Source organism: Schistocerca americana, chromosome 5 (genome assembly GCF_021461395.2).
Source record: "Schistocerca americana isolate TAMUIC-IGC-003095 chromosome 5, iqSchAmer2.1, whole genome shotgun sequence".
Taxonomy (NCBI): domain Eukaryota; kingdom Metazoa; phylum Arthropoda; class Insecta; order Orthoptera; family Acrididae; genus Schistocerca; species Schistocerca americana.
This window is the reverse complement of record NC_060123.1, coordinates 329,510,882-329,535,401: the sequence shown is the minus strand read 5'-3', so window position 1 is coordinate 329,535,401 and position 24,520 is coordinate 329,510,882. Positions and strand designations below refer to the sequence as shown.

Below are 24,520 nucleotides of genomic sequence, written 5' to 3'. Positions count from 1 at the left end.
TGTTTCGTAGGTACATGCAGGGCCTAATCAGTCGTATCTGGTTGCATACCATCAGCCACTACGATTTGTGTCACGAATTTATTTTTTTCCATCTGTAACTAATACCTGCATCCTGTGTCTTTGATGAGGGCTATGAAAATGTTTGGGGGGGGGGGGGGGGCGTGGATGGGATTTAAACGGGCTGGAGGAATAAAACCAACCACGAATCGATTGAGAGAATCACAAATTTGTCCAGTATGATAATTTTCCGTAGCTTTCCAAGTCACTTCATTCTCTGGATTCTGTGGTCATCCACATACTTTACTGGTATAATCTTCTCGGAGGAGGAACAGGTGTCTACAAACTTAGGTATATCTGTGCATTATAACTGCCAAATGTTACAGTCTTTCAGCCTCCTCTGTGACTTTCCTGTTTCATATTAATAGTAATTCCTTCTAGAATCTTAAGACCATCGAAGGACGAACTTTCCTAAAGTTCTGAGCACATCACTTTTCCTAATGTGAGCTTCGTGGCTCAGTGGTAAACGTTCCGACTATGGATCTAAAGATCTCGGTCCTCATGATCATTCCCCGATCAGTATTAGGATTTTTCCTATGACTATCTCACTCTGCCGATACCTATCAATATGAAAAATACCGAGTCCCACTGTGGATCGGAGTCCACGCCAAACTACAGGGGCGAGGCAGTGAAACGGCACAGTTTTGAAAAATCACCAATAATATATTTACAAAAAGAGTATAATTATTTCAACATGAATCTTAAGTACATGAGTGGAAATTAATGTTTTACCTTAAAAACAATCATTTTTTTAATATGGTGCCAGAAAGGTGGCGTCCTTCGTTTTGCACACATTATCGGAGTCTAAGATGAAATCCGCCCATGACGTTCTGTAGCATCTGCAACGGAATGTTGTTAATTTCCTGCCAGATTCGCTCCTTCAGATCTTCTTTTGTTCTTGGTGGATTTTCCTCGAAGACGTTGCATTTAAGATAGCCCCAAAGAAAGAAGTCTGGGGCGGTCAAATCTGGCGAACGTGCAGGCCAAGGGATATCACCATTCTTGCTGATTAGCCGTCCTGGAAATGCGAGTGCAAATCCATTGAGACCGTAGCGGTGTGGCTTGTTGCTGGAAGAGTGTTTCTTCATCTGGATCATACTGATAGATTTCAGACAGACAAAAAGTTGCATGTCAGCATAGCGTTCAGAGTTCACCGTTACTGTGTTACTATGTTCATCTTAAAAAAAAATAGGATGCCACGGTTCCACGAGAAGATATTGCACACCAAGCTGTCACTTTTTCAGAATGGAGTGGTTCTTCATGAAGATCACGTGGATTATTTGAGGACCAGTACCGGAAGTTCTGCTGGTTGACGTAGCCACTAACGTGAAAGTGGTCTTCATCACTCATCCTTAAGTTATGCACTCTTCCCCCATTTCTTCCTATAACATTAAACATCGCTTGGCAAAAGCGTATGCAATAATTGTAATCTTTTGGTTTCAGGGCTTGCACTGTCTGTATTTTGTATGGATGATAGTGTAGGTTATTCTTCAAAATCCGTCTCACTGATCGATTGCTGAGACCAAGTTCAGCGCTGTGCCGCCTAGCTGATTTTCGCAGACTTCGTGCTAATGCATCGCGCACATGATCAATATTCTCAGGGGTCCAGATTGTTTTTTCATTACCACCTATTTTCTTCGTCGTGCCTGCAGTGGCTTCAAAGTTTTTCACCCACAGGAGGATAGCTTTCGTTGATAGCACGGGAGCCCATGGCTGTAGATTAAGCTCAAGACGGAAAGCGCGTTGGGCACCAACCACACTATGGCGGGAAGTTCAAATTTCATCAGGACAATGCAACACACCTCTACTAACCTAAGAAAATAGCAGGAAGATAAGTCATTTGGGCTACCTCCACTAACCTAAGTCATCCAACTGCCACCTCTTCCTAGGAATTGGTGGGAAAATGACTCGGCCTGCGCTGAGCTGCTGGAGAGAGGAAGGAGTGTACTCTATTTATTTTGGATCAGTTTATTTAGGGATGGATTTTGAGAGATAGTATATTTATTACACTGATACAAAATACGCGCTCTGACATACTTGGGGTCACGCCACACAGCCTACAGACCTGTAAACTACTCCTAAATTACCAAAATAAACCATATATAATGCTCTGCAGACGTGGTTGCTAATTGTAAACTGTCAAAATAATGCGTTGCACAGCCTACAAATGTGCAAACCACTCGTAAATAATGCAGTACATTTATGTCCAGAGAGCCAAACAACTCGTAAATCGTCAAAATAATAAGCTGTCTAAAAGACTCTGCATACATGCTTGCTAATCGTCAACTGTCGAAATCATGCACCAGTCTTTATTTAAACAATTTGAGGCACTATCACCATCCAGATGATGCAAGCACCATTATCCAAGATGGCGGATTTTGGTGGGAAACAGTGTTCACCACGAGGTCTGGACCTAGTACACACTACTGCCACCAGAGGGCACTGTCATCCATTCCATGTGCAACCCAAGATTGCTATCTGGTGGGAAAAATGACACAGCATGCACTGGGCTGCTGGAGAGAGGAAGGAGTGTACTTTATTTATTTTGGAACAATTTGTTTAGGTATGGATTTGAGTTAGTATATTTATCACGCTGATACAAAACACATTATTTGACATGCTTGGGGTCACGCCACACAGCCTACGGACCAGCAAACTACTCCTACATTACCAAAATAATGCACTTCAGACACGCATACAACTCCTAAATTACCGAAATAATTTAAGTACAAAGCACACAGACATGGAAACTACTCCTAAATAATGCAGTACACTGATGAGCAGACACAAAATCAACTTGTCAACTGTCCAAATATCGCATAGCACAGCCTGCAGACTTGCTCACAAAATAATGCGATAGACACGCAAACAATGCCTGCACCGCCCGCCGCCCCCTGTACACTGGCCCACACAAGAGGTTACTGCACACGCACCCAGAAGTCTGGATGCACCTGTAGTCCAAGCAAATAGACGTGGCTGTCAGCTGTGAATCCACACACAGGTGCTCAGGTCTGTCAAGCATGTGACAGCGGCATCCTTGTCAGACTTTACACCTGAGAAATTCCTCTCGAAATACGTGATCACCATTGCTGAGGTAACCAGATGGGAGCGAAGACCTATTTGCAGAGCGCAGATGTTCCAAGGGCGCACATGCATTGATGCTGCTGCGAGCCATCACTGGACGCAACCCAGTGCAAGCCATCACTCTCACACTGCTGCTGCCTACAGCGAGTAGGTCAAAGTTGGGTCTTTTTCTTCGGTATATTGTTAGAGCTCTCCGAGTGTTATACTGACATCACAGAACTCCAAGGCACGCTCATGCCCATCCCATATGCGAGATGCCTCTGGGTAGCACGTGTGTTTACAGTTGCTGATGCGATACCTGTGGATACTGACGTCACAGAATAGCACATGGTGCTTTGTTCCTAGCGATGCTAATGGAACATGCGATCTGCGCCTAGCCGTGCGCGTGTACCTAGTGTGGCTGACACATCGTGGAAAATGTGCATGCGGCTGTCAATATATGTCTCAGAAATTTGAAACGTTCTCACCGCTAAAAGCATGTGCACGCTCGCGAAAACACCGTTAATCATAAAAGCATTCTTGTTGTTTGGAAAGAGAGCACTCTCTAAGCACAGAAGGAGCGGGGGGGGCGGGGGGGGGGGGGGGGGGGGGTATCGGAACAATTACGCAAACAGAATTCGAAGCACTGTCTTATAGAAGAAAAAAATGGCTGGAATTTTCAACATCCTACAGCTACAGGTCTGGAGATGTCCTAATGCCACAGTGGCGGATGAGTGACCGGCATCCCCACCAGAGATGGATGGTTTGCTCCAACTTTTCTTTGAACACTTGCTTTCTCGGAACTTTCCGTACATACCTTGCGTCCATCTTGTTTGAATCAGTTTGTAGACGATCCTATGTCCCAGCACAAAGAATGTCTTGTGAATTAATAGAGCAATATGATTGTATGTTTTACAAATCGCCATATTGAACTGACAATTAAACCCTGCAAAGTGGCCTACAGATCACCAAACATGGAAAGACTCTTACTCAATTACACTGCCCTCCCACTGAAGACAGGAGCTTGAATATTAGAGCGCAAAACAGCAGTATATCACCTCATACCGTGTCGATGTAGTAAACATACAATTTGTATCCTGTGCCATACAAAATCAGCCCTTTTACATCATTCGTACATGTACCGCAAAGACAGACAGCACCGTAGACACTTCTTGCAGCACTAGATAATTCACTGCGAGGTCGGCGGTCATCCACCCTGACGGGTGACCAGAGCGCCCTCAGCGGACCAAAGTCACTCTCAGAACTGTTCTACAAATTCGGGCTCGTTCCCCGTCAGCACAAACGCGTTACTGTTTCTGGTCCGGACCTGCTTGCTTGCTTGCTTTTTCTATACCCATCTCCAGACTCTAGGATTACAAGAACAAACGTATTTTCGCATGGTTTGCCATAATATTATAACATTTTCGAGGGTACTTCTCCATATCAAGCACACAGCAGTATCCTAACAAACACTCATGCTACATAATTCCGAAGATACAGACTGGAAACTCTTTCTCTACAAACCTGAAACTTTAGCTAGGTGGGGCACGCAGTCTTGGTTCTACAAGTGCACACAAGTATCCATGTTATCAGCTTTATAAATCCACAAATGGTATTACCTATGAATCATGTGGTTTTTCAAGACAAATACCGAGACAGTGATCACCGGAGTGTATATTAAGTGACCAGCAGTCTGGTTACACTTAGCCCATGATGCAACCTCATCATAAAATTGCAGAATTTTGAAAGTGATTCAGCTAAGGAACGTAGTATGAAACCACTATCTTCAACCCCCCTCACGCCGCCGCCACAAGATATTTCTACAGTATTTGTAACGTATTCTGTCTCGATAGAATGTCAGACGTTCTGCGATATATCCATTGAGTTATAGGTTTTGACTGATTGAGAAGGATCACAAACAGTAGTAGATGGTGTGCTGATTGCCGTCGTAAGAAATGTACACTAGCTTTTCAGATCTCTAGTGCTATGCTATCCGCTAGAAATGATGTCCATGATTTGGAATCAAGTGTGTTGGATTCTATGGAGAAGTCTTTTAATGATTACAGCCTTATCTCAGAACGAGTCACCTTTCTCTAACCTATGTGCTACAATAAAATTACCACCTCGTTTTAAGTAGCCCGTATGCATCGTGCAACTGCCCCTCAGACTCTGCGCTACCATCCCTGCAGCTTTGCACACGTGATCATTCCAATGTATGTCGGATCTGAGTAGGAGATGGAGCAAAATTATATCTTCCACTTTCTGCATCCTGTGTAGAAACAGGCGAAGCTGAGTTACTGCAACAGAACTGCGTTTTGACCATTTGACGGAAATGAAGCCTGCTCCTGCAACACGAGGTGGTATAAAAGACAGTACGGGAACTGGGGGAAGGATGTGGATTTTGCTACTGCATTATGGTGCTTCTCCAAACTACAAACAGGTACTATAGATCCACGTCCCTCAGGATCCATTCACATCTATCACGCCAACATTCTATCATAGTTATTCTATTCCATCCACCAGAGAAAAATTACGAACTATAAAAGCTCCGCTAACTTCATCTGATAGAGAACATGATAAGATTTTTACCACATCTCTCTCCTCCCATATATCAAAAACAAATATCACATGCTTGCCGGCATCAAGCACATGTGATGTTCCTATTAAATATACAGGTATTGATCCTCTGCGCATACCACTTTAAAGTTTCATCACCTGTACTGTAGGAGGATGACCGTATCCCACAGGCCATACTAAAGCCGCAAGAAATGCTCCTTGTGACACTGTGTCATTGTTTGAAACATTGTTTTTTTCTGCTGTAACATGCTTTGTACACTGCCAAACATTTTGTTTTTCTACCGCGACTTCGAGGTCTGTGTCAGGTTCTAAACTGACATTAACATGCTCTAATCCATTGCCTCTCTCAGAAAACTAGATGTCACACGGTGTAAATCATCTTGTTACTCCGGCTACCATAACACACTGCACACACTGGATAATTTTAAATAAAATACTGTAACAACATAAGGAAACTGGAAGAGTTTGGCGGCATTGTGGAGAGTTTCCAAACTGCTGTTCAAAAATAATGACCCCTACATTTAAACCCATCTATCACAGTGACAGAATAGCTGATGACTCCGTGCTCTGTTTCGACTGATTCCTCATATTGCAGTCACGTACGCGATCACTGTTTTGGTGCTATCCATCCCAAGAAGGTGTTATCCCTCCACCAAAGCTCTTTCTCCAATTCAAACAAGTGACGTCAGTCAGTCATTCTGTGGTAACCAGCAGTGTACCTGTGGACAGATAGGATGGAGAAGACTGGAATAATAAGCTTTACAGTTGATTGTGAGAACAATTTTACAGTAATTTCAACACCGACCAATGATGTGACAGCATGTTTCCTGCATTCAGTATCATAGCTAAACCACCCCCTCCCAACTTTGCAAGTATCATTACGAATGTGGATAGATGACTGTGCAGTACATCCACGCATTGTTAATTCTCGAACACATCCGTCATCGAAGTATATCAGACAGTGCACTACATCTTTCTAACACTTCTAGCATACTGCTTAATTTACGATCTACCTTTATGCTGGTGGGAGTCACAGAGCACTCTCGCAATCTTAGGATAACATTAGAGACTGAAAGACCCCCTCGCACTGTCACTGACCAACCCGCCCTGCAGCACCGTTAGCGATTTAATCTGCAATCGACCAGAAGTTGACCACTACATTCCACGCCTCGTGAATGAATGGAGCGTGCCGAGTCCTCGCCCATCCGATTGCACAAGATTTCTCGAGATGCGCACATGTTGAGGAAGTTAGCACTCCTTATCGATGTATAATAACAGATTTGAAAGTGTTTTGATGTAATAGCAGACGGTGAAGAAGAACAAGAAACGGATGATTTTTATGCGCATTGCAGCTCCAGACTGATGGAGTTTGAAGCATTTTTACGTACATCAATGAGGCCATCAATTTTAAAGTATTATTCCAGTATCTAGGATCAGTACCTGGAAGGTACTTTTATACCACCTTGTGTTGCAGGAGCAGGCGTTGCTTCCGTTGAATGGTCAAATCAGTTCTGCTGCAGTAACTCATCTTTGCCTGTTTCTACACGGGTTGCAGAAGGTGGTAAATATAATTTTCCTCCAACCCCTATTCAGTACCGACTTACAATGGAACTATCAGGTGAACAAAGCTGCAGGGATGGTAGCGCAGAGTCATAATAATGGTACTGATATTTCTCTTTCCAGAGCCACAGCCATCAACTGGGTGTATTTCCGATACTTCACTTATTGTCGAATGTCATTCAACTGACACCGCGATTATAACATTTAGTTGTAAGTACACATATAAAATATATATGTGACTGATTTCTTAGGATGATAATTCTACCTGTGTGTGCTTGGCACGCAGCGCCAGTGACCTGTATGGGTATGATTCACGTTTTCCGTCAACGGTAGGACATTTCCAAATGGAGAGGCCTGTTGGAGTGTAGGAATGTAGATGACATATCCGTGTTGCCCTCTAGATGACCGAATAGCGAGCTAATACTTAGTATGTGTTGATTAGCTTTCGTGATAACATGGAAATTTGAGAAGATTGAATAAGGAGGTGTGTTTGCACTGTACCGTTATTCCTTCCCATATAAATTGTTTGGTTGACTGCTCATGCACATTTCGCGCCTTTATTTAGTTGAGAGAAGATCGATTGTGGTGTCTGCATCTAGCATGTGGAAGACACGTTTGCCAGTTCTCTGGACATGAGAAACACCTTAGTTGACCTTGTAAATTATGGGGATGATTTGGAATCTGCTACATCAACGACATTGGTATTCGCAAATGGAAAGATCAGTTTTCTTTACTTTTTTCGAGTTTCCGCGTCAATGCCTTCGCAGACGTGACAAGATTCTAGTTTGTCAGTTGTTTACAGCAGGCCCCACCTAGCTAAAGTTTCGGGTTTGTAGAGAAATAATTTCCAGTCTGTATCTTCAGAATTATGTTGCGAGAGTGATCAGTAGAACACTGCTGTGTGCTTGATATGGAAAAGTACCGCGAAAATGGTGTAATATGATGGCATACGATATGAAAATACATGTGTTCTTGTAATCCTAGATTCTGGAGATGGGTATAGAAAAAGCAAGCAAGCAAGCAAGCAGGTCTGGACCAGAAACAGTAACGCGTTTGTGCCGAGGGGGAACGAGCCCGAATTTGTAGAACAGTTCTGAGAGTGACTTCAGTCCACTGAGGGCGCTCTGGTCACCCGTCGGGGTGGATGACCGCCGACCTCGCATTGAATAATCTAGTGCTGCGAGAAGTATCTACGGTGCTGTCTGTCTTTGCGGTATATGTACGAATGATGTAAAAAGGCTGATTTTGTATGGCGCAGGATACGAATTGTATGTTTACTACATCGACACGGTATGAGGTGATATATTGCTATTTCGCACTCTAATATTCAAGCTCCTGTCCTCAGTGGGAGGGCAGTGTAATTGAGTAAGAGTCTTTCCATATTTGATGATCTGTAGGCCAGTTTGCAAGGTTTAATTGTCAGTGCAATATGGTGCTCTGTACAACATACTATCATATTGTTCTATTCACACACAAGACATCCATTGTGCTGGGACATAGGATTGTTTACAAACTGATTCGAACAAGATGGAGGGAAGGTATGTATAGAAAGTTCCATGATAGAAGGACGAACATTCCGCACGACACGTCAGCCATGTTGGGTATGCATGCACGGCTAGACACAGCTCGCATGTTCCTTTAGGATTGCTAGGAACAAAGCACCATGTGCTATTCTACAATGTCAGTGTCTGCAGGTATCATGTCAGCAATGGTAAGCACATGTGCTGCCCAGAGGCGTCTCGCATATGGGGTGCGTGTGAGCGTGCCTTGGAGTTCTGTGACATCAGTATAATACTGGAAGAACTCTAACTGTATACCCGAAAATAGACCGAACTTTGACCTGTCGCTGTAGGCAGCAGCAGCATGAGAGCGATGGCTCGCGCTGGCCTGCGTCCGGTGGTTGCTCACAGTGGAGTTGACGCACGCGCACCCTTGAAGCATCTGTGTTCTGCAAATAGGTCTTTGCTCCCGTCCGGTTGCGTCAGCAATGGTACCTAGGTGATCACGTATTTCGAGAGGAATTTCTCAGGTGTAAAGTATGACAGGGAGGCCGCCACCTCATGCTTGAGAGACCTGAATGGGCAACTGTGTGTGGCTTGGCAGCTGATGGCAGCATCATTTTCTGGGGCTGCAGGTGCTTCCTGCTTCTGGAAGCCTGTGCAGTAGCCTCCTGTGCAGTCCAGTGGACAGGGGATGGCTTGCGGAGCCTGTATATGTTGTTTGCGTGACTGTTGCATTATTTTGTGAGCAAGTCTGCAGGCAGTGCTATGCATTATTAGGACAATTTGCAAGTTTATTTCGTATCTGCACACCAGTGTACTGCACTATTCACAGGGGGCAGCAGACAGTGTCTGTGCACATTGTTTGTGTGTCTTTTGCATTATTTTGCGAGCAGGTCTGTAGGCTGTGCTGTATATTATTTGACAGTTGACAAGTTGATTTCATGGGTGTACATTAGTGTACTGCATTATTTAGGAGGAGTTTGCATATCTGTGCGCTGTATACTGAAATTATTTTGGTAATTTAGGAGTTGTTTGTGTGTCAGTAATGCATTATTTAGGAGTAGTTTACAGGTCTGTAGAGTGTGTGGTGTGACCCCAAGCATGTCAAACCGTGTGTTTTGTATCAGTGTGATAAATATACTAACTCAAATGCATCTCTAAATAAATTGTCCCAAAATAAATAAAGTACACTCCTTCTTCTCTCCAGCAGCCCAGCACAAGCTGAGTCATTTCCCCCTCCAGACAGCCATCTTGGGTTACATCATGGAATGGATGACAGCACCGTCTGGTGGCAGTACTGTGCAATAGGTCAGTTGGACGCTGGCCCCCATGGCAATCACACTGTTTTCCTCCATTTCCCCCTGCCATCTTGGATTACTTCACGGCATGGGCGACAGTGCCCTCTGGTGGCAGTACTGTGTACTATGTCAGTTGGACTCCGGACCCCATGACGACTACACTGTTTCCTCCATTTTCCCTCGCCATCATTGATTAAGTCACAGAACAGACGACAGCGCCTTCTGGTGGCAGTACTGTGTACCAGGTCAGTCGTATCACAGACCCCATGGCGACCACACTGTTTACCGCAATTTCCCCCACCCCAGACCACCATCTTGGATTATGTCACAGAACGGACAACAGTGCCCTCCGGTGGCAGTATTATTTACTAGGTTAGTTGGGCTGCAGACCCCATGGTGACTACACTTGATGGTGGTACTGCCTCTAATTGTTTAAATAAATAGTGCATGCAAAATAAATACTTATGTCCAGCATAGGTCGAGTCCTCTTCCTGTCATTTCCTAGGATGAGGTGATGATCAGATGACTTAGGTTATTGGAGGTAGCCCAACTGCCCTTTCTTTCTTGCCATTTTCTTAGATTAGTAGAGATGTGTTGTATTGTCCTGATGGAATTTGAACTTCCCGCCATTTTCTGGGGTTGGAGGGGGGGGGATTAGTTTAGTGGAGGTAGCCCAATTTACCTATCTTCTAGCCAAAGGCCGCCATCTTGGATAACGTCATCAGTTGACGTCACGGCCGCTATCTTGGATGACGTCATCGCCACCATCTTGGATTTGAGGCGTAACCGCCTTACCTCACCACTCACGTGATTATCTGATGGTATTGATGTCTCATGTCGGCACACAAATATTCAGAAATGAAGTCTCCTTAACACTCTTAATTTGTAATTTCATCAACCATTAAATCAGTGGAATTATGTTGACAAACAAGTAGCATCACTAGTGTAACTAGGTGTTCCAGCCACATTCTGCTACCAATTACCTGAAATAATTGTGGCTATTGTAGAGCTAAGACACATTTTGTAAGAATGACAGAAATTTTTGTCTACGTGGTTCTTCTTTTGCAAGGCCTTTATCACATGAGGCAACAATTTGGTTGCTGCAGAAGCTTTATTTTCTTACTTTATTGCATATTCACTTCGCACAGTGTATTCAGCTTTCTCTTGATTTGATCAATATTGTCATGGGGCGATATATCAGGATTGAGGGGAACTCCTTTTGGTAACACTGGAAAACAAACAGTTGTATAAAATAACAAAATCAATCAATGCGAACTTTGTATAAGTGCTCTGAACATATTGCGCCGTATTTGGTTGGTGTGCTATATTTCGTCGCAATGCTTTGTTCACAAACTTTTTCTTGCGCTCTCCTTTGTACGGCATCATAAAAGTTTGAAGCCAGTGATTGTAAACATCGGAACTAATTGTCCATATTTAACCAAAAGTATCATTTTAGTTAAAGCACTTACCTGTAGAAAGTAACAGCTGACTTTCTACATCTTTTTTTGTACCCGAAGGTAACACAAACAACCATATTTACACAAACATATTTCGATGAATGACAATGCAGTACACACATTAAACTCACAGTGTTTTGATTTTCCTACTATGGCAGAGTGCTTAAGGCGTTGGCGTCATGATTACTGCATTAGGGTACCTCTGTAGATTCGAGCTTCTTCGACGACTTTGGACCAATATTCACTTGTTTTCGGTCGCTACTAACTTCAGCTTTCAGTAATGTGTGCAGACAGTATCTTCATTGAACAAATCAACTAGTTTAAACCAATTCAAATTCAGTTACATGTAACATGATCTCTAACTCGGCCAGTGTAGGAGCAGACGCACTGAACACGCCAGCTGCCAACTATGGTTGACTACATTGGCTATGCCGAAAAAGTTGTCAGCTGCTTTAAGGCCCCTTTACATGAACAAACAGTTCGTCAGATTTTACTTTGTTTGTCAAATATTTGACTGTCTATGGCTCTGCTTGGCGTGTTTGTCAAACATAGAGTATGTTTGACAAACTTTGATTGATGAAAAATTTGACAAAATGGTGGACGTTGTATTGATGTATAGTAAAAAATAGTCTTATTACGATTTCTCTCCGTGTGTCGTGAGTTTGCTCAACTATGGAAGCTACGATAAGGATAAAGACGAAATGATAATGAGAGTTAACTAAAACGGTTGTGGTGTCACATCTTTCCCAGTCATATAAAGTATTATGTAAAAGAGGTTAAAGAAGAAAATCAGTATTCCACGCACAACGTACAAGCCGAAGTGCACTAAAATGCCTTCTTTTTCAATGTGAGGGCTAAATAACTATAAATAAAGTAATATAAGTTTCACTCTCCATTCGCAGTAATTTTACATAATCATCATATTCCGAGTGTAATATTTCCTTTAACGGGTTTTCATATCGTTTTAAACTGTTTCTTGGACCATCCTCTTGATTTATTCTTCTGCTTTAAACGATGCGCCAGAATCAATGTTAGAAATGCTTTACCTGCGAGTGTAGCCATTCCCACAAGTGACAAAATACAGCATATAGAAAGAGCATTGTTTAAAAATTGATGTTAAATTGATAAAGCATGTTGGTATATGTGTAGGCTTGTTTTACAAATCCGTGGAACGATAAGAGCGTATTTGACAAACAACTTTGATCGTTTACGTCGGCCTTCAGGCCATTGAAACAAGTCATATACATGGCGCACGCCTCTATCTTCTTCACGTTAAAGTTCGAAATCAACACATAGTAGGACAGTCAACCCACCTTCTTCGAAATTCCCGCTGTTGACGCGACCGTTAACCTCTTTACGTTTGAGAAGGTGAAATGGGAACAAACAGTCTGAAACCCTGTATTCACAGCTTTTCACTTTTCCAAGTGACTGAATTATAGTTGTTTAGTGAATTCGTGTCTTTTTTGCATTTCTGTCCTTAATGTTCCGTTTGTGTATGAAAGAAGCGTGTAGTTTTCATGATTTCTGCCGAATGTCGTACAGATACCGAAATAGTTTGAAAATAAGACATATTAGAAAAATTGTTTACAGAGAAAACTCTTGCAGTGAGTTAGGTATTAAGTTTCTAACGAGTCAAAGTCTTCTTCATTTATCGAGTTTTTGATCTGATTAGGCCTCCCAAGGCATAAACATAAGTAAACACTCTCAGGTAGCAGACCATTCGTATTTGCATGCCAACGATGTCACTACTTAGCTTCAACCTGTAAATTCACTGACTTGTTCTCGTGTTTTTTTTTTTTTTTTTTTTTTTGTGCAACTAAACGGTGCTCAAGATTTCACCACTACGATAAAGAAACATTTGCTAACTCAACAGTATACTGCAGAAGTCGCTTGCAACTGGTTGCCACCACTAGTCAGCTGATCGAGGCGTTGGTTTCAACATAGTATCGTCGTGTGCGGTCTATATCATCATCACCTATCATCACCGACCGAGACCATTCGAAACAGCTATTCCCCTCAGCCACACTGCCTACCATGACTCTTCGTACAGTCAACAATCATAAAACTACCTTCCTTGTTTTACAATAATGCTCTTTTGAGCCAGAGTCCGTTGTTGTGGTCTTCTGTCCTGAGACTGGTTTGATGCAGCTCTCCATGCTACTCAATACAGTGCAAGCTTCATCATCTCCCGGTATCTACTGGAGCCTACGTCCTTCTGAATCGCCGGCCAAAGTAGCCGTGCGGTTCTAGGCGCTGCAGTATGGAACCGCGAGACCGCTACGGTCGCAGGTTCGAATCCTGCCTCGGGCATGGATGTGTGTGATGACCTTAGGTTAGTTAGGTTTAACTAGTTCTAAGTTCTAGGGGACTAATGACCTGAGAAGTTGAGTCCCATAGTGCTCAGAGCCATTTGAACCATCCTTCTGAATCTGCTTAATGTATTCATCTCTTGGTCTCCCTCTACTATTTTTACCCTCCACGCTGCCCTCCAATGCTAAATTGGTGATCCCTTGACGCCTCAGAACATGTCCTACCAACCGGTCCCTTCTTCTTGTCAAGTTGTGCCACAAACTCCTCTTCTCCCCAATTCTATTCAATACCTCCTCATTAGTTATGTTATCTACCCATCTAATCTTCAGCATTCTTTTGTAGCACCACATTTCGAAAGCTTCTATTCTCTTCTTGTCCAAACTATTTATCGTCCATGTTTCACTTCCATACATGGCTACACACCATACAAATACTTTCAGAAATGCCTTCCTGACACTTAAATCTATACTAGATGTTAACAAATTTATCTTTTTCAGAAACGCTTTCCTTGCCATTGCCAGTCTACATTTTATATCCTCTCTACTTCGACCATCATCATTTATTTTGCTCCCCAAATAGCAAATCTCCTTTACTACTTTAAGTGTCTCGTTTCCTAATCGAATTCCCTCAGCATCATCCGACTTAATTCGACTACATTCCATTATCCTCTTTTTGCTTTTGTTGATGTTCATCTTATATCCTTCTTTCAAGACACTGTCTATTCCGTTCAACTGCTCTTCCCAGTCCTTCGCTGTCTCTGACAGAATCACAATGTCATTGGCGAACCTTAAAGTTCTTATTTCTTCTCCATGTATTTTAATACATACTCCGAATTTTTCGTTTGTTTCCTTTACAGCTTGCTCAATATACAGATTGAATAACATCGGGGAGAGGCTACAACCCTGTCTCACTCCCTTCCCAACAACTGCTTCCCTTTCATGCCCCTCGACTCTTATAACTGCCATCTGGTTTCTGTACAAATTGTAAATAGCCTTTCACTCCCTGTATTTTACCTCTGCCACCTTTAGAATTTAAAAGAGATTATTCCAGTCAACATTGTCAAAAGCTTTCTGTAAGTCTACAAATGCTAGAAATGTAGGTTTGCCTTTCCTTAATCTTTCTTCCAACACAAGTCGTGGGGTCAGTTTTGCCTCACGTGTTCCAACGTTTCCACGGAATTCAAACTGATCTTCCCCGAGGTCGGCTTCTACCAGTTTTTCCATTCGTCTGTAAAGAATTCCCGTTAGTATTTTGCAGCTGTGACTTATTAAACTGATAGTTCGGTAATTTTCACATCTGTCAACACCTGCTTTCTTTGGGATTGGAATTATTGTATTCTTCTTGAAGTCTGATTGTATTTCGCCTGTCTCATACATCTTGCCCACCAGATGGTAGAGTTTTGTCAGGACTGGCTCTCCCAAGGCCGTCAGTAGTTCTAATGGAATGTTGTCTATTCCCCGGGGCCTTGTTTCGACTCAGGTCTTTCAGTGCTCTGTCAAACTCTTCACGCAGTATCGTATCTCCCATTTCATCTTCATCTACATTCTCTTCCATTTCCATAATATTGTCCTCAAGTACATGGCCCTTGTATAGACCCTCTATATACTCCTTCCACCTTTCTGCTTTCCCTTCTTTGCTTAGAACTGGGTTTCCATCTGAGCTCTTGATATTCATACAAGTGGCTCTCTTTTCTCCAAAGGTCTCTTCAATTTTCCTGTAGGCAGTATCTATCTTACCCCTAGTGAGATAAGCCTCTACATCCTTACATTTGTCCTTTAGCCATCCCTGCTTAGCCATTTTGAACTTCCTGTCGATCTCATTTTTGAGACGTTTGTATTCCTTTTTGCCTGCTTCATTTACCGCGTTTTTAAATTTTCTCCTTTCATCAATTAAATTCAGTATCTCTTCTGTTACCCAAGGATTTCTACTAGCCCTCGTCTTTTTACCTACTTGATCCTCTGCTGCCTTCACTACTTCATCCCTCAGAGTTACCCATTCTTCTTCTACTGTATTTCTTTCCCCCATTCCTATCAATTGTTCCCTTATGCTCTCCCTGAAACTCTGTACAACCTCTGGTTTAGTCAATTTATGCAGGTCCCATCTCCTTAAATTCCCACCTTTTTGCAATTTCTTCAGTTTTAATCTACAGTTCATAACCAATAGAATGCCCCTGGAAATGTCTTACAATGTAAAGCCTGGTTCCTAAATCTCTGTCTTACCATTATATAATCTATCTGATACCTTCTAGTATCTCCAGGATTCTTCCACGTATACAACCTTCTTTTATGATTCTTGAACCAAATGTTAGCTATGATTAAGTTATGCTCTGTGCAAAATTCTACCAGACGGCTTCCTCTTTCATTTCTTAGCCCCAATCCATATTCACCTACTATGTTTCCTTCTCTCCCTTTTCCTACTCTCGAATTCCAGTCACCCATGACTATTAAATTTTCGTCTCCCTTCACTACCAGAATAATTTATTTTACCTCATCATACATTTCATCACTTTCTTCATCTGCAGAGCTAGTTGGCATATAAACTTGTACTACTGTAGTAGGCATGGGCTTCGTGTCTATCTTGACCACAATAATGCGTTCACTATGCTGTTTGTAGTAGCTTACCCCCACTCCTATTTTTTATTCATTATTAAACCTACTCCTGCATTCCTCCTATTTGATTTTGTAATTATAACCCTGTATTCACCTGACCAAAAGTCTTGTTCCTCCTGCCACCAAACTTCACTAATTCCCACTATATCTAACTTTAACCTATCCATTTCCCTTTTTAAATTTTCTAACCTGCCTTCCCGATTAAGGGATCTGCCATTCCACGTTCCGATCCGTAGAACGCCAGCTTTCTTTATCCTGATAACGACGTCCTCTTGAGCCAGTCCAGTGCCTGCGCTTTTCTTTTGCAGAATTCAGGAGCTTATAGAATAGCATCCTTTCTGCTCGAGTGTTGCGTACATTGAAAATCCAATATATACGTAATACTATCGCGTGTATTTTGTTACCACACATGATATTTGATGCAACATTCCAAAGTGTGTGTTGTGCTTAAAAAAAAAAAAAAAAAAAAAAAAAAAAAAAAAAAAAAAAAAAAAATCCCTTTTCTCGGCCCGAGAACTCACATAGCAAAGTGTGCGATTTGCGATTTGGCTGCAGTCCAACTGAAATTCGAGCCAAAGTGCGACTCGGCACCAGCCGCATTTACGAAGAATTATCAGAGACGAAATTCGCAATGAGTACTGAAGAAATTCCAGCACTGCGGATCGAAGACGAAATTCTTACTTTACTTACATCACAGAAATCTGAGCTGTCGCACTACGCACTAACTCGCGTAGTCAGTGATGAGTGCATGCCAGAAAAGAATCTGTCACTGAGCGAGTGTTGTAATCATATCTGTATGACACAAAAAGAGAATCGCCGCTCGTGTAGCGGAAAGCTGAGAAAGATAGCCTGTATCATTTGCTTTCTTCCGCGCAGTGTGACGATGTCAGCGAGTTTTCGTTTAATCCGCTAGGTGGAACTAGCGCCCGCTGCGGAATGGGTGCGTTTCGGCGACGTGGTTCAGTTGCTGGCCACCGATTTCCCAGTGGCGCTGTCGACGCTGATCACTGAAAGGCAGGTGGACCGCGCGCAACAGTTGGTCACAGGAAGCCCGCTCGTCTGTTCGAAGCTGACGACTCCACCATGCTTTCGAAATACCTTCCGCATTCGCAGGTATGTTGTTCAGGTATAAATTTCTTCCTACTGCAGAAGACAACAGGTAAATGCAGCTTCTAAGGTCGCAACTGATTACTTAAATATTTTGTCCGTGCGCCATTATATAATGATTGTTGAATGTCCAAACCATTATTGCGTTTCGAAAATGTCATGTATCACGGATACTGTATGAGTTAATCGTTGAACTATATTAGACAGATGAATTATATTACACAGTTGCTTTTGACGTTTTAGATTCGGCAGTGAAACAGTGAAGAACAGAAATTTCACTGAATACAAGTTTCGTTGGCCGAAATAGGGATCATTCGAAGTTTAGGTTTCTCCCATTTAGATACTAGTACGTTGACAGCATTCACTTGGAATCTCGATATCTGATGGTATAGAAACAGAAATAGGATACGGTACATTTTACAGCTACTTTATTGGGGAACTTACTCTTAACCACTACAACTTCGAAAAAGTTCTAGCAGTTACCACGAGAAAGTCAGTAACACTGTTTTTGCACAGTTGCTCTGATCACATGAGATTTCGAGTTATCGTAAAGCGTCAAAACTTTTTGTCGATCGTTCTAGCTCGTTAAAGTACAGTTTTTTATTCAATCTATGGCCGACAGTCCAGTATTTCTCATATTTCATCGTACCACAAATTGTTGAGAACCAATAGCAAATTATATCTATGGCACTCACCGGTAACGATTTTTTTCCTTCGGTGATGTGTGCCTTTCGTTATTAAACCATAATGGATTGAAGGCGTCGGCAAGAGAAAATGTTACCCGCAGTTCAGTAAGGATTAGCCTGATGATATCAGTTGTCTTTCCGAACGTGCGGGTTCTCGCAACAAGTAGTTTTCGAGCTACAGCTAGAAAGAACAGTTCCACAGCAAGTATCCAAGGTAATAAAACAAAACTTTGCCAGGATTCAAATAAAACAAAACTTTGCCAGGATTCAGTCACACCATATACATCTACTGATTGGCCATCAAGTATCTAACTTTGTTAGGAATCAAGATATTAATTTTTTAATGAAAGTCTTAAAATTTTATGTAATTTTAAAAAAAAATTTTATCATTAGATTTTGAGATCCACATAAACATAATGCCGCTGTCAAAAAGAGGTAAAAATTTTATATGTACAGTTTCAATAGTTTCTGATAAAATGGGAAACATTTGCAAAAACAAGTAGTTTTTAATAACTCTTCCTTGAAACTTGGAGTAAAGGAAAGCTGACTATCGAATGAAGAGACAGTCTAAAACTGTGGAACCTTGTAATCTTTATCTTCTTGATGATCAACCAGATGCAGTCTGTTCCTCCGGCTGTGAGATCTCGCAGCTTGTGTTGTATTTTGGACACAATTTCTGCCTTGGAGACTCGCTGTCTACCGAGTTCTCGTAGGACTGCTTCTGTGTTATGGCCAGACTTGATTCCAAATTGCTTCAGGACTTTACTCTGCCTGCATTTCCATTATTGAAGGTCATCACAGCATAATTGATCCCAGTCTTCAGTGTTTTGAAGCCTACAAATATGTCTTTTGGCACCCTGGTCCATATAACATTGTTGAAGGACTCTTTACATTTTGAGTGTTTCCAGTGAGGTATTTCTTCAGAAGATCTGGACGTTCTAGAACTCTCTGTACTGGCTTTATTACTGCTCCAACAGCATCAGGGTTAGTGTTTCTATGGGTATATCCGGTTCCTGTTGCCTCAGCTTTGCGGTACTGATACCAGTCAGTTGAACACAAGTTATGTGAGAGTGGCTTCCCGTCACTTGACATCTTGTGGAAAAACTTTACGCTGCTGCTTTTCTCACTTCTTCTAGGTTGTTTGTGTTCTTTCTAATCGCATGGCTGTGGTATTCACTTAGCTGACTGTTTTGTCAGTCAAACGTCGTCTAACACTCTTGACATCTTCAATGTTTTTGCTAGAAAAATTCTGCCTGGTTTTACACAATCGGGTCCTCATTCGTTTCTGCACATAGCAGACACCTAACTTCTGCGGTGTTAGGTCATCGGGGCCTGCTACCAATTACTGATTTGAATGAACTGGAATCACCATCACCAGTGAATTTAGCATAGTGAACCCCACGTTGTTCTCGTGAGTGCTGAAAGATCTCCACAGCTGAGGAATTTCCATTCCTCCATTGAATCCCTCATGTTTTCTGACAGTCATGTTCATGAAATTGTTTCTTTTGTGCATCCGCGACAATGTTTTGACAATAATACTACATCAAACACGTCCCCATTATCGCTACTTAAGGCAACTCCACAAGAAATTTTAGTGGCACCATTTGTGCCATGATTCGTCAAATGCTGTGCAAATGTCGTTGTTACCACCGATTTCTTCAACTGCTTCCACCGTTGCAGCTTCATTGATTCGTCTGCACTTACTTTTACTGTTTCCCCTAAAACATCTGTGTAGTAGGGGCCATGACAGATTCGTAAGAGCACGCAGTTTTTCCAGTCCCAGGGCCTTTGCTGACGCATATCAGCCCTTAGAAACATGACATTCGTCTCAGAAAGGTTATTGTTTTTACATTGTTCATATGTCCAAAATTCTTTGTTACCATCATGACTCAAACAAGAGACTTCCAAACTAAGAACTAAACCATTTCTTTTAGAAGCACTGTCAGCATTTATTATCTACCAGTCACAGAAATTACAGCATATAATTTGATTAAACATTGTTTTTAGTGTACTTAAACCTTTAATTAAACTGATATTACTGGAAATGGTTTCATTGTACACAAGCTTCATCATGGAGGCACTTGGTGGAGAAGAAGTTTGTTCAGTGCTGCTTGCCCTAACCTCATTCTGTTGATGTAAACTTCCAACGGGACATGTTCTGTAGAATATACATTCATGCTCATAAATTAAGGGTAATTGCAGAATGTGGTGCTACACAACGTGGCACTACACAGAACTGGCGTTAAGCGCATAGCCACACAGAGAATACACACGACACAGATCTCTAAGTCCACGGTATTGGTGATAAGTTGAGAAAACCGTCCCGAAACACATGTGCTACAAAACGCCACTGTTTCCTGCGCGTGTACCCCGACATCAGTATAGTATATGATCACCATGCACACGTGCACAGGCTGCACAACGGGTTATCATACTCTGGAACAGATGGTCGAGCAGCTGCTGGGCTACATCCTCCCATTCTTGTACCAGTGCCTGTCGGAGCTCCTGAACTGTCGTTGGGGTTTGAAGACGTGCAGCGATATGCTGACTGAGAACATCCCAGAGGTGCTCGATGGGGATTAGGTCTGGAGAACAGGGAGGCCACTCCATTCGCCTGATATCTTCTGTTTCAAGGTGCTCCTCCATGATGGCAGCTGGGTGGGGCCGTGCGTTATCATCCATCAGGAAGAAGGTGGGTCTCACTGCACCCCTGAAAAGGCGGACACACTGGTGCAAAAGATGTCCCTATACACCTGACCTGTTACAGTTCCTCTGTCAAAGACATGCAGGGGTGTACGTGCACCAATCATAATCCCACCACACACCATCAAACCACGACCCCCATACAGGTCCTTTCAAGGACATTAAATGGTTGGCGTCTTGTTCCTGGTTCACGCTAGATGAAAACCCGGCCAGAATCACTGTTCAGTCTGTAGCTGGTCTCTTCTGTGAACGTAATCTGGGACCATTGTTCCAATGACCATGTACTTTGTTCTTGACACCAGGCTTTACGGGCTCTCATGTGATCAGGGGTCATTGGAATTCACCTTGCAGATCTCTGGGCGAACAAACCATGTCTGTTCAGTCGTCTGTAGACTGTGTGTCTGGAGACAACTGTTCCAGTGGCTACGGTAAGTTCCCGAGCAAGGCTACCTGCAGTACTCTGTGGCCATCTGCGGGCACTGATGGTGAGACATCGGTCTTCTTGTGGTGTTGTACACTGTGGGCGTCCCGTACTGTAGCTCCTGGACACGTTTCCTGTCTGCTGGAATCGTTGTCATAATCTTGAGATCACACTTTGTGGCACACGGAGGGCCCATGTTACAACCTGCTGTGTTTGTCCAGCCTCCAGTCGCCCTAGTATTCTACCCTTCATAACGTCATCAATATGTGTTCTTTGAGCCATTTTCAACACACAGTCACCATTAGCACGTCTGAAAACGTCTGCACACCTACTCGCTGCACCGTACTCTGACATGCACCAACACACCTCTGCGTATGTGGACTGCTACCAGCGCCACCGTGCGACGACCACAGGTCAACTGCACCGCGTGGTCATACCCTGAGGTGATTTAAACCTGCAAACCGCCCACCAGAGCATTGTTTCACCAGGTATCAGCATTATCCTTAATTTATGAGCATGAGTGTATTTTCCTTATTTCTTCTCTTCTTAGATATTCCCTTTGGAGGAGTCAGAGAATAACACAACTCAATGAGCAAAAGTTCAAATATATGCAATGAAACATGGAATGCGCCTTACGAAACATAGATGATACCATGCATCATACCACAAACTGGAAGTTATATTACAGCAGCCAATATAGCCAACCTATGCAGCTGCATGTTTATTAAAAGTCAACCTAAATCACCACCTTCTAGAGTTCCCGAGATATTTTATAACTGAACGAGTGCTCATGGAACCTGAGAAATTGTTTGTGCAGTAAATTATTTCAAAATAAATTAAAAATACTTACTGTCATATAAAATTAACGAAATATACATCAAAATAAAGAGAAAACACCAATCAGTAGTTTTCCATAAAAAAATAGAAGGCGGCATTTTTTTCTTTGCACCATGTTTTGTACTCCATATAACCAAACATATAACATGCAGTCACACAATATATGATCTATTGAGTTGCCGCTTTCTCCAGCATACCCCTTCAATTGTTATTTTATATAAAGATTTCGTCAAATGTTTCTTCTCTGAAGAAGAAGAAAAAAAAAAAAAAAAAAACAGAATATGTCGTTCCTGAGAGCTTGAAGAAACACATTTCTAGACGAGGCTACATTGGTTGCTCAGCCATTTTATCATGAACTCTACCACGTTGGGAACTTAGGCATCCAAATTGTCCACTATTGCAAATTCTTGAAGAGGAAGAAACCTGGGCTAATGAGCCAGAGAACACTCCACCTTCAAGGATCTTAGTCATGTTGTTGACCGAAATTGATAGATCGATCGGCATACTGTCCGTTCATTTATAGCATTGCTGTTGTTGTTGTTGTTGTGGTCTTACATCCAAAGACTGGTTTGGGTCAGCTCTCCATGCTACTCTATTCTGTCTTCAATTGAATGTGCTTCAATTCACGTCTACCTGGCCGTTTCTCTACGCTTTATTTTGTATCTGTTGTGCAATAGGCACTGTTTCTTAATTAGCTTTCAGATATCATCTGTACAGCAAAATGTGAATCTGGTATGTATATATTTGCATCCAACTTTATCGATTATTTGTTTCAACTCAAATCACAGTTTCTCTACGTATTACCTGCCCGGACCCTAATGAGTCTAGTTCCCGTCTTCCAAATGAGATAATCTCCTTATTCATTTCATTTTACTGAACGTGTAGATTTTTCTTTTGGTTTTCTAGCCCCTTGTACCTTGGTGCCCTTTGCTGCTAGAGCTTCATCATGATCACTGAGCCCAGGGTAACATGTGAAACCTGCAACGACCACCGTAGGAGGATAATGTCACAAGACCTGTTCCAAAACGCTAAGGAATTTTGATGATACAATATCGATGCCCAGTGGACATAATAGGAGCCAAAATAGAAAATAGCAAAATAAAAGCTGAAATATTGAATTCTGTCCTCAAATATTCCTTCACAAAGGAAAACAATCAAGTAATTTTGCCATCATTCAATTTCCATACCACTGCAAAATGGGTAACATAAAAAGCAGTTCCGTTCAGGTGAAGAGTAACTTAAATTGCTAAAACTCAATAACTCTCCAAGGCCAGATGCATTACTCATCAAGCTCTATTCAGAATTTGCAAGTGAATTAGAATCGCTGTTGATCATAATTTACCCCAGATCCATTAAGTAGAGATAATGTTTCTAGAGACTGATAAAGAGGACAGGTCACAGGCAGCTGTATAAAGGAAATAGGACTGCTGCACGTATTACCGCCCTACATCAATCCCATCTATTTGTAGCACTTGACGATCTACTTGTAGCAAAATAAATTCTCCATAGAAATCATTATAGGTTCAGAAAACATCGATGATGCGAAACTCAAATCGAACTCTTGATATACACTGTGACATGAATAGAGGAAACCAAAATGACTTCAGTCAAGCTGTTGATTCAGCACCAGACCTACTTCTCCGAAGAAAATATGTTCCTGTTGGGTTTCTAACAGGTTCGCGACTGGATCGAAAATTTGCTGATAAGCAGCACACGGTATGTTGTCCTAAATGGATGGTCAGCTACAGACACTGTAGTACGAGTAGCATCTACGAGGGCAGTTCAATAAGTAGTGCAACACATTTTTTTTCTCGGCAAATTTTGGTTGAAAAAACCGGAAATTTCTTGTGGAATATTTTCAAACATTCCCGCTTCGTCTCGTTTAGTTTCATTGACTTCCGACAGGTGGCAGCGCTGTACGGAGCTGTTAAAATGGCGTCTGTAACGGATGTGCGTTGCTAACAACGGGCAGTGATCGAGTTTCTTTTGGCGGAAAACCAGGGCATCTCAGATATTCATAGGCGCTTGCAGAATGTCTACGGTGATCTGACAGTGGACAAAAGCACGGTGAGTCGTTGGGCAAAGCGTGTGTCATCATCGCCGCAAGGCCACGCAAGACTGTCTGATCTCCCGCGTGCGGGCCGGCCGTGCACAGCTGTGACTCCTGCAATGGCGGAGCGTGCGAACACACTCGTTCGAGATGATCGACGGATCACCATCAAACAACTCAGTGCTCAACTTGACATCTCTGTAGGTAGTGCTGTCACAATTGTTCACCAGTTGCGATATTCAAAGGTTTGTTCCCGCTGGGTCCCTCGTTGTCTAACCGAACA

At 42.4% G+C, this 24,520-nt stretch overlaps 1 protein-coding gene across 1 annotated transcript in view; it reads left to right on the top strand.

Annotated features, from left to right (window-relative positions):
* The first annotated feature begins 8,920 nt into the window (after positions 1-8,920).
* The window catches only part of LOC124616345 (cilia- and flagella-associated protein 161-like), a 153,540-nt gene continuing 137,940 nt past the window's right edge, over positions 8,921-24,520 (top strand). Inside the window, exons 1-2 of the mRNA XM_047144653.1 lie at positions 8,921-8,968; positions 17,347-17,546. Coding sequence (XP_047000609.1) covers positions 8,921-8,968; positions 17,347-17,546 — 248 coding nt within the window. The remainder of the gene's footprint in view (positions 8,969-17,346; positions 17,547-24,520) is intronic.